General features: G+C 35.3%; 1 protein-coding gene across 8 annotated transcripts in view; it reads right to left on the bottom strand.

Moving 5' to 3' along the window:
* The window catches only part of LOC149804420 (ryanodine receptor-like), a 538,410-nt gene that overhangs the window by 299,478 nt on the left and 226,715 nt on the right, over positions 1–12,217 (bottom strand). For 7 of the 8 annotated variants that reach the window (XR_016415653.1, XR_016415652.1, XM_089940121.1 and 4 more), the window contains 2 exons: positions 8,435–9,049; positions 7,075–7,258 (listed from right to left, as the gene is read on the bottom strand). Coding sequence is in view for 6 of the 8 variants with exons in the window: in XM_089940121.1 (XP_089796247.1) it covers positions 7,075–7,258; positions 8,435–9,049 (799 nt within the window). In the remaining 2 variants the exon portion in view is untranslated. The remainder of the gene's footprint in view (positions 1–7,074; positions 7,259–8,434; positions 9,050–12,217) is intronic. The other variant, XM_089940111.1, reaches the window with a different exon arrangement.

Raw genomic sequence — 12,217 nt, forward strand, 5'->3', positions numbered from 1 at the left:
CCAAAAAAAAATTTCCAAACACCCTAATCTTCTTAAGACAATCTGGTTAAATATCAATAATTTAAAAAACATTTTCAAAATGGTTGATTTAAATTCTGACAGAAGACTTTCAAAATTATATATTGTTATATAAACAAAGACTGAATTTTCTGTAAAATCAACTGTTCTTGTAATTCATTAAACCAGTCCCAAAACTGTACTGATAGAGTGGCTCATATCCTTTTTAATATATAAGACAAGGGACAACAATTTCTCATTCAAGCTCAGAGAATAAACAATTTGGACTACAAATTTGGCTTAAAACGAATAGCAGTCCATTTTCTAATCTTAGTTTTCTCCAAATATTCCCACCCCATATTTCATATTTGAACATTTAGGTTTGGGTGTAGGGTCATTGCAATTGCATATCGAAAATTTGAAATTTGCCACCACCGTGCGGTAGCGACATATGGTAGTTGCTTACCAGTGGGCCTAGATTATTTAAACATTATGTTATATCAACTTATACATGAATGAAATCGATAGGAGAATGATCTATTTTCTCAGAAATGGCAAGTATTATAATCGTTATGCCTTTAATCTGCTGACAGACTAGACGAAACTACAGCATAGATGAAACCTGAATGGGTACTTGCCATTTGCAATACTAGTCACATGACTTCACAAATCTCAAACGATGACATCGGAAATCCACTTGTCACGTGATATCAACAATAAACTCCTTTTTAATGTTGTTGTACAGAAATTCAATTATATTAAATGAAAGATACTTTTTGTAAAAACCAGCAACCTGGTCAGTCTGATTTATCAAGCAGAGAGCACATGTCAAAATGGGAGTCACATGATATAACAAAACTCCAGAAGTTGTTCTCGGAATATACAAATATGGAAAATTTTGTGTTCTTTCATTTTTTGTATTTTTATTACAACCAGTATATGACTTTCATTTAATATTTTTTACATTTTTTTCTCTACAACATTTGAAAATGTGGGTTGTTAGATTGTGTACTCATCCAACTAGCAATGCAAATCGTGAGTACCAAATCACATTTCATTAATGCCATAGTTTTATCTTGTCCTTCAGCAGATTAAAGACAATGATTATAATAGGCACAATTTCTGAGAAACTAAGCACTTTTCATATTGATTTCATGCATGTAACACTCGATCTAACAATGTTTAAAGTTTGCCTGTCCATCCAGTAAGCAGCTACGCTTTGCCACCACCATGTTGGCCTCTTGTGATGCTAGACTGGTTTTCATACCTTCCATGTAAGGAAAGATATGGATATTGTGCTAACTGAAAATAAAGTCTACTAGACGAATCTAATCCACTGAGCATTTGGACTGACTCAACAAATGTGTTTATGGCAAGCACCAAAATGATCTATACTGCAACCTCTGAATATTCTGGTTAGAACTTGATAAATTTAACCCATAATCAACTTAGTTACAACTAACTGCATAATTGTTTCGGGCGTCAAGTGCTGGCAGAAAATTCCTGGCCTTTTCCCAACTTTCATCAATATTTGAGAAATTCAAGGACTTTTCACAGTCGGGAAACAATTATCATTTCTCCCAACCTTTTCCCAATTTCCCAGTAGCGTGGGATCCCTGTATAACAAACAACATAGACCGTGATCTGCTGGTGCATTAAGTAAGAGCAGACCAGGATCTTTTCTGTTTGAGGCTGGACTTGCAATCGAGTATATACAGTAAGTAATATATGATGACTCAGAGTAACAGTCATTTGACCATTTGGCCAATATTATGACATTCAAAATAACCAATGGTTAATGAATGTTACCATATGTGGATGATGGATAAATGGATGTATGTTTCAACAATACATCAGCACAATAAAGGCTATACAGTGCTCATTTAAATGAACAACAATATTTACCATATGCAGGTGGATGGTTGGACATGTGTGTGCATGCATCCAAACGTTTAATAATGCATCATTATAATCTGGGCTATAAAATAAAAATAAAATGGTAACAAGTGTCCTTCGAAGGGACAAAGGCTATACTGGCCAAAAAGAATTTCCTGGAAGCCAAGACCATTTATTTATTTTAACTGCTGAGTGCTGAAACCATCTCTGATTATTCTTGAACAATAACAAGATTTCCAAACTGGCCACTATGGTGGCCATATTATGTAAGATTGGCACCATGTTCATTTAAGAACAAGAAGACCACTAAAGACTTCTGGAAAAAATCCCACCTCAATATGACCATTCATTCAGAAGCAGTAACTGAAAGCCACATTTGATGAAAGATTGGCACCATTTTTATTTAAGACCAGTTGGATACTGTAACAAGTCTTTTAGTGTAGGCCCCATGCCAACATGACCATCCATTCAGCAGGAGCAGTGATAATAAAAGTTTCAAGACCATCAATCACTAGGATGGCCATACTGGATGACTATTTGGCAACATTTTCATTTTTGGTCTACATGGCAGTCACATTCAAGGTCAGATCAGCACCAGTTTCATTCAGGACCAACATGTCATCACAAAAAGAATTCTGGTGAAAATCCAATGTTAATATAACTTTCAATTTAGAGACAGTTGTTATGACAACATTTTTAAGATGGCTACCATGGCTGTCATATTGCAGATCAGATCTACCCCATTATTATTTAACTAGCAATCATAAAAAGTATTTTGGGAAAAATCCAATGGTTGTATCACTTTCCATTCCGCATGAGTAGCAATACCAAGATTTTCATGATGGCTGCCATGGTGGCCACAGTGATGTCCTATTGGCACTATTTTCATTTAGGACAAACTAGACATCATAAGTAATCTGTTGGTGAAAACCCCATGTTGACATGACCATGCATTCATGAGGAGTAGCAAGTGAACCATATGAGAGTGTGTGTGTGTGTGTGTGTGTGTGTGTGTGTGATGGTTTACTCTGGAGGTAACCAATGGGTCTCAATGACCTTGATATTTAGTTATGGTATGTCATCTTTAACAAAAATGACTGCATAGAAGTCTATATTTTCTTATCAGACTTGTCATGACAATGACCTTGGCACTTTCTGAAAAAAATATATATGACCCTTTCATACTCTAAGTGCAAACTCTTTTCACAAACTATGGTCAAGGTACAGAACTAAAGTTGACATCTAAAATCCTTATTTCTTCAGTCAAGGTCCATGGTCTAGAACTTAAGCTGTCATGTAAAGGCCATTTCTTCATTCAGACCCTGACCTTTGACCTTTAGAACCCAAAGTTGATCAACTCCATTATAATGCAAAGTGTAAGCCATACACAAACTTTGGTGCAGATATATGGTCAAGAACTTAATATTTTGTGCAGAAATAAGTTTTAATTTTTCATCCAGTTGCAATGACCTTCAGCCACAAGAAGTGAGAATGGGGCCTTAGCCTGTAATTTTACTAAAGAATTACATCAATTGGAAAGAAAATTTAAAAAAATAGTGTTATGACTCTAAGCAATAAGACTGAAAACCAATAGGTTTTGTAAAATTCAAAATATAATTTATTTCCCTGAAATAGAAAGTGAAAAATTAACAATAACTTACAGTATGGTGAATAAAATTATAAATAGTCCTAAAAGTTCTATCACAAATATATGAAGTATCAAATATATTAAATGAGTTCCAGTGTTTATCCAAATGAAGTTCACACTATTATGCTGATGTGCCAGAAGTCTTAATGTATCTCAATCATGTAATCCAAAATGCCTCTAAATGAATTTACAGTAATTCCAATACAGTTACAAAATTCAAAAGTCTGAGCACTTTGTAATTCAAATAAATAAGTAGGTCCTCTCAAATGATCACAACTATTTGTCCCTTTTATGACAAATATATGTTAGGAATAAACAATTTTCAGTCAACTATCCCTTATAAAATAAAAACTAAGATATAATACAGAAACAGACCTGCCAACCCTGACGAGTCCATCTCAGTAAAGCAATTGATTTTTTTCCGTAAGTCTGACCAGTAAGGTGTAACAAAATATAAACTGCTATTGTTGGAAAACATAATTAAAAGTTCAGTATTTGGAACCTGCAGTAATGATAAACAATATGTTCAACTGAAAAGTTTGTAAAGTATGCATAGACTTTATTTTGTCACTAGTACAGTGCACACATTTTAGTTCCAAACTCTATGCAGCTCAATGGCTTGTTGCTGTCTCTCAACTTGATGTAATCCCTGGAAATTCTTTTTCCATTTCACATGACGACACCAATCATATTTCCTGCCATGAGTCATACTCAAATTGGCAAGTGATCTCCAATAAATATAATTGTGTCCCTTCCAGCTTTTATTCACAAGAATCGGAATATTCCTTTTTATTTTTCCTGTGTTGATTATTGACACTTTTCAAGAGGCTTGTTTTCCCTTTCGTCTTAAACATGCATCACTTGCCGGACGCCATTTAAATAAAAAATTATGATCAACAGGTTGATCATGCAGACGCTTTACATGAACAAATAGGTGCAGTTTAAAGCGTCTGATGTGCTGCTGTAAAGTTAGTCTGGTTCCGTGACCAATTTCACTACTCCTAATGTGAAACCCAAATCCAAATCAAACACGGATGAACAAATGTTCTGGATTTTTCAGCAATGATCATTTTTCTGTAATTTTTGCTTTTATGCCTAAGTCCGTATTTTAAGGGTAATTTTTGTAAGACTTATGACAAAATCGTAAGAGTTGGCAGGTCTGCAGAAAGCAGTATTAGGTTCAGTTTTCATTCAAGATCAATTAATCTCATAACTAAGGTAAGGCTCTTGACTGAATTTCCAACAGTCTAATAATTAGCAATTAGGTCAACCTGGTTTTTCAAGAACTAATGTCTTGAAGTCAAATCACAGGATGTTTACTTGGATTAAAAGTACAGCTCACTACCTTGAAACTACATACCACTCCCTCAATAACTCATGCCCTGATAACTCACGAACCCACTTATAACACGATGTCAGGTGTGGATCCCATTTTTTAAACCCGAAAATACCACAAAATTTATCCCTATTTGTTGAATTTGAAAAAAAATCGCAATCAAAATTGGTAACGGAAACTTTGATGTATCGCTCGTTTTATCATTGAAAATGATAGATAGGACATGGAAATTATAATCAATACTATGAAATATCAAATTTAAAAATAGCTCATACAATTTTTTTACATTTTCTTTCCAAACGACATTCCTAGTACACCACAATTAACAATATGTAAGGAAATTTCGACCAATGAAAATGTCACTTATGCCAAGTGGAGTCAGTACTTTAATAAATAAATACAAATTTTTAAACAAAATTATCAATTGAAATTTGTGTTCTAGTTCCATTTTTTTGTTCCTTTTAAGTGTAATCATCATAAATGCAATGTGTCCTCTTGTAATTAAACTTAAAATGCGTCGACCGTGTTTTGATAACTGATGGAAATATTTGTTGCATTGTTGCACTGAATAAAAAAGCTGGCCCCCTTTGTATTATCACGTTAATTATGTCTTTTGAATAAAAAAAATGAGGGCGAATAAAAGAAAAGTTAAAAGGCACAAAAATTGGACTAACTTAAAATCTAGCGGCCTCCATCGTATGTCGGTAACTCACTTAATTTGATCAATCGAACACTATAATAAACGTTATTGTGTATGTAACAGAAACTACCTTAAATTAACGGGCTCTTTCATAACTGTGATCGAAGATAACAAGGCAACCAAGCGAAATGAATACTTCATAAAATATAGAGCTTGATTTCACATGTGGAACATTTGTGAGCAAGCTAGTTTCAGAGAATTCTTGAACTGGCATTTAGAGATATCCTCAGGGATGATAAGAATAACTTCCAATGAAATCACAACCTTAACATTGTACTAACTGAACAATAAAAAATTGAGTTTCGACGTAGACGTGTCACGAAATAAATGTCACATGTTTTTGAAGAAAAAGAAATCTTGTTTGGTGGTGTATCAACAGTTAGTCTATTTACCAAATTATGGACCACCGATTTGGCAAGATACTACTAAACACCACTACGGGAACCAGACTCATCAAGAAAACAAAAAGCAGTGACATAATACACAGATTTTTCGCGTACACATGATGGTTGTTCAAACCAGTTGGAACAATCTTTCATATGTCGGATATTTGAAAAAAAATGTTATTTAAACAGAATAACGAACAACTTCATCAGAAAAAGCACATTATTAAAAATTATTATCGACATGTTTGTAAAATGAGGATTCAGTCATTAAACAGCCCAGTTCCCCCTCACCACTCACCCCTACGGTTTTCTCGATGTCAAAGCAATTTTTTTTCAATTTTTGGAGGTCCCTCAGTAACTCGCGCCTCGCTTATAGTGCGGTCTATGTTTGTGGACCCTGTTGTGCACGGGTTATCAAAGGAGAGGTGTACTGTGTTTAAGAATGACCTCATCCTAGAGTGATAACGTGCAACTATAAAGAATTATCTATTTAATGTTATTTAGTGAATGACCATTTCAATTTATAATCATGAAAATTAATACAGATAAAATCAATATACATAATAGCAGATTACTAAAATTGGGAAACTTGGCTTTTGAAATCTGTCTCATTGGCACTTGGGCCCATTTGCATCCCAGGAAGACACCCAAAATTAATCCTGGATCTTTTGACTTAAAAACCTACGTTTTCTAACTTCCTCTAAATGCAAGTCTCCAAAAGTGATTAGCCCAGTTGTGTGATGTGGCACTGAAGTTACTGTACAGAAACCATGTTTCTTTCTTCAGTCACAGTGACCTCAATTTTTTACCATTCAAGACTCTCCTCCCAAAAATTAATAGACTTCTTCCTTATCCAAACTGCAAGTCATCCCAGGTCTGTAATGTAGAAGTAATAGTATCATGTGAAAACTATTTGTCTTCTTTTAGTTGTGAGAACCCAAATGATCTCTTGTAGGACTTGACAACAGTAACTGACATATAGAGTGAACATTTTGATGCTTGCTTTTGCTTCTAGACAGTAAATTTTTTCAAACTGACAAGTTGAAATTTATTTATAATGAGACTAGTATAGTCCCATTATCATAGGACAAAACATGAGTTAATATTTTACCTGAAACTTGTTAGCCACCTCCTTTCCATTAACAGAGAAACTGAGCATGCCTGTGGATACATCAATAGAACAGCCAATGACAAGTCCTGGAGATGTTCTCTTGGAGGACACATCCTGTCCAGTACCACCATACCTCTGCTGCAGATCCCCTGCTGACACCATGTAGCAGTTCTTCCTGCTCACACTGAATAAAAATTAGATACAAAAAAATGACATGTAAAAATTAAAATTCATATTTTACAGGATTCATGAAGTCAGCAATCGAAGCATTTATTACACACTGCATCGCCCACTGTAGTGAAGTGAATTCCATTCATTTCGTGCATAGTGTGTTGTCAATTATAATTACAAATGGTCTTAAAAATAATAACTCAGGAAATAAATGCCAAAATGATATTTTAACTATTGCTTATAAATAGTGAAACTTGCCCAAACAGGAACCTATATATAGCAGTAATGGTCTTAACTGCCATTCCCCTTTCCCTTTAAAACCTGAAGCAAGAGTTATTCCTTTCTGGTGTTATGAACAAACAACTAATTTATTGTAAAAAAATTAAGCAACTGTAACCAATCGAAACGCTTATTACAAAGGCTCAGTAAAACAATGTAATTGTTAAAAAATTCAAGAACAAAAAATATAATAAAAACACAGATGATATAAAAAAAACAGGCCATATTTTTGATGATTTTTAAATGCTTACAAATGATCTACTTTAAAATCAAATGCTAGATGGGCACACAGAAATTTCAAAATATGATTGATGGCCATTTTGTTAAAGTCTTCAAATTCCAAATGATTCTAAACCAAACATAACCATAAAGAGAAGAGAAAAGCACTGAGACAACCTAAGGCATTCTCAATTAACCACATATAACAATTCAACCTAAAACATATGTGAACAATGACAGTGACATCCTATCTAGTCTAACAGCTATCAGATGATGAAATGTACTTGATACATATGGAGCTTACACTCATTATATCTGAACCAAACCAACCAAATTGACAAGGTTCTTTTTATGAATAACATAGTGAAAAGTCTGTGCAATATTATGCCGAAAAGATATAATATGGGCTATTGATGAGGATGGCAACAGTTGCTGCCTAAACACAAAAGTAATATTTATCACAAGATTACAGTACACACAAAACAAGTTAGAATGTTTTTTTTTTATACAAAGTGCAGCAGACCTTCTAAATCAAGAATTATTGATGGAAAATGTTTTTCTTTATTCAGAGTTTGGGTTGCTAAAATTGTATGAGTCTGCCTACAAGAGAAGGCTTTGTGCTTCAAAGCATGCTGAATATCTGAGTGACTGGGGCTGGAGTTTTGAAAGCATATCTTATTTCCTTTCTTACCTCTGTTTGATCTTGTAGTCCATATCCAGAGTGGAGACAACAACATATCTGACCTTCTTCATGTCAAATGAGCTATCCATGAAATGAAATCCTGATGTGACCCAGCCAACAAATACCTGACTTGGATCCTGGCCAGGGAAAATTCGGACAGAATAATAGTACTCATGAATCGACTCTGCTGCAGCATTCACTTCACTCATATCAGCTTCTGATTGATCTGGGTCTGACCCCTCACTTCCTGTGAAGTCTCGTGCATAACCTTGCCGGCGGCTGATGGCATCCTGGAACTCATATGGGATAATTCCACGAGGTGCCTCAATGTTGATTACAGGTCCCTGGTCTGATGGGAGACCATTCTGATCCTCGGTTGAATCTCCAACACGTGTGATTGGCAAAGTCTGAGCGCGATTGGAGGATGTAGCTTTACTTCCTGATTTATGATGCTTTCTGTCCAGACTAGAGTATTCAGTGCTCCTTGTCCTCTTGTCGTTAGGAGAGACATCACGTGAAGACCTTTTCTTGAAGAGTGTAAAAGGGGATTTGGCACGCTTGGAACTCCTGTCAGCAAAGGCCCTTGCAGCATCTGCCACTTTGTCACCGAACAGTGACAATCTGCTAATAAATTATGAGATACCTATTACAACTTGTAAAATAAATGACAGCAAATTTTGATGGATTATTAGTACCCACAACAAAGAAGGTTTAAATTGTTTGCAAACTACAGCTCAAATGCTATAGCCCATAAAAAACATCATACATGTGCTGATATTAACTAAAAGGCCAACAAATTCCAAGTGTAATTTTATTTGAGGACTTAAACTGTGCAAGCATTCATTTTGGACTAAATAGTTTTCTTGTAGTTACTCATTAGTCGAGAGAATTAACTAAGAGATATTTGCATTGTCTCCTGCCAATTAACCATCATAAAACTAAAAAAACTGTTGATGAACAAGCTCCAAAATCCACCACAATTTACAGATCACAAGAGCTATTTTCAAGCATCTTCGAAAAATGAATGTATTATTTGCAGTGGTAGTAATACTACAAGTGGTTTTGAACAACCTTGTACATTGACCAAGGACCCTTCAGTGATAGATCTAAGTGGTCATGGGCTATGATGTACTTAAACTGGGGACTTAAGGACCCTTCAGTGTTAGACTTAAGTGGTCTTGGACAACCTTGTACTTCAGCCTAGGACTTAATGACCCTTCAGTGATAGATTTAAGTGGTCTTGGACAACTCTGTACTTTGGCCTTGGACTTAAGGACCCTTCAGTGGTAGACTTAAGTGGTCTTGGACAATCTTGTACTTTAGCTTAGGACTTAAGGACCCTTCAGTGATAGGTCTAAGTGGTCTTGGAAAACTCTGTACTTTGGCCTTGGACTTAAGGACCCTTCAGTGATAGGTCTAAGTGGTCTTGGAAAACTCTGTACTTTGGCCTTGATCCCTTCAGTGATAGATCTAAGTGGTCTTTGACAATCTTGTACTTTGGCTTAGGACTTTGACAATCTTGTACTTTGGCTTAGGACTTAAGGACCCTTCAGTAATAGATCTAAGTGGTCTTGGACAACTCTGTACTTTGGCATTGGACTTAAGGACCCTTCAGTGGTAGACTTAAGTGGTCTTGGACAATCTTGTACATTGGCCTGGGAATTAAGAACAATTCAGTGATAGATCTAAGTGATCTTGGACAACTTTATACATATACTTTGGCCTGGTATAAAAGGTCCCTTCAATGGTAGATCTAAGTGGTCTTGGACAAACTTGAACTTTGGCCTGGGACTTAAGGGCACTTAATGATTAAGGACCCTTCAGTGGTAGAGCTAAGTGGTCATTTGTAAGTTCTCGTAACTGATCAAATTGAATGAATTGAAACAATTTATGATGGTGTACTTGATTAAAATGTCACCTTGTTGCAGCCTAAGGGGTAAAATAAACTGCAACCAGAATATACCTGCAACCTCCTATGTAAATGAATTGTTGTTACTCCTCTCTGATCCAAATTAATCAATTCAATGAAATTGTGTGTGCATGTGTGTGTGTGCTAAATTCGGATTGTTTTCTTGACTGCTGTAAATATTTGGCCTTGAAATACAAATCGTATTTTGGGTTTTGATAAAAGAGTAGATTTTTACTGTACATCTCATCATCTAATATGGAATTATCTGGCAAAATTACGGTATTTATGAAACCTTAAATCTGCTTAATCTGCATATTGTAAGCCCTAATACTCCTGATATGCTGTTTACTTATTGTAGCATGTCTGGATAACCTGCATATTGTAAGCCCCAATACTCCTGATATGCTGTTTACTTACTGTAGCATGTCTGGATAACCTGCATATTGTAAGCCCCAATACTCCTGATATGCTCTTTACTTATTGTAGCATGTCTGGATAACCTGCATATTGTAAGCCCCAATACTCCTGATATGATGTTTACTTATTGTAGCATGTCTGGATAATCTGCATATTGTAAGCCCTAATACTCCTGATATGCTCTTTACTTATTGTAGCATGTCTGGATAACCGGCATATTGTAAGCCCCAATACTCCTGATATGCTGTTTACTTATTGTAGCATGTCTGGATAATCTGCATATTGTAAGCCCCAATACTCCTGATATGCCGTTTACTTATTGTAGCATGTCTGGATAATCTGCATATTGTAAGCCCCAATACTCCTGATATGCTGTTTACTTATTGTAGCATGTCTGGATAACCTGCATATTGTAAGCCCCAATACTCCTGATATGCTGTTTACTTATTGTAGCATGTCTGGATAACCTGCATATTGTAAGCCCTAATACTCCTGATATGCTCTTTACTTATTGTAGCATGTCTGGATAACCTGCATATTGTAAGCCCCAATGCTCCTGATATGATGTTTACTTACTGTAGCATGTCTGGATAATCTGCATATTGTAAGCCCCAATACTCCTGATATGCTGTTTACTTATTGTAGCATGTCTGGATAACCTGCATATTGTAAGCCCCAATACTCCTGATATGCTGTCTACTTATTGTAGCATGTCTGGATAACCTGCATATTGTAAGCCCCAATACTCCTGATATGCTGTTTACTTATTGTAGCATGTCTGGATAACCTGCATATTGTAAGCCCCAATACTCCTGATATGCTGTTTACTTATTGTTGCATGTCTGGATAACCTGCATATTGTAAGCCCTAATACTCCTGATATTCTGTTTACTTATTGTAGCATGTCTGGATAATCTGCATATTGTAAGCCCCAATACTCCTGATATGCTGTTTACTTATTGTAGCATGTCTGGATAACCTGCATATTGTAAGCCCTAATACTCCTGATATGCTGTTTACTTATTGTAGCATGTCTGGATAACCTGCATATTGTAAGCCCCAATACTCCTGATATGCTGTTTACTTATTGTAGCATGTCTGGATAACCTGCATATTGTAAGCCCTAATACTCCTGATATTCTGTTTACTTATTGTAGCATGTCTGGATAACCTGCAGCCCAACTTAATGATGGCAGGTGTGGATTCCATTTTTTTTCTTACAGAAAAGACAAAAATATATTCCCATTTGCTTAACATGAAAAATATGCAAGTGAAAATTGTTAATGAAATCTTAACATACTAGTCGATTTTACTCTGAAATGACAGTTAGTGGACAGATATTTGGAATCATAATCATGAAATTCACAATCTGAATATAAAATTGAATACTTTTTTAAGATTTCTTTAAGAAATATTTCTCAATAAATAAAACAAAATATTGCTAAATAAAAATGTTTGTAAATGCC

The sequence above is a fragment of the Sinohyriopsis cumingii genome, chromosome 2 (genome assembly GCF_028554795.1).
Source record: "Sinohyriopsis cumingii isolate HCF-2022 chromosome 2, ASM2855479v2, whole genome shotgun sequence".
Lineage (NCBI taxonomy): Eukaryota > Metazoa > Mollusca > Bivalvia > Unionida > Unionidae > Sinohyriopsis > Sinohyriopsis cumingii.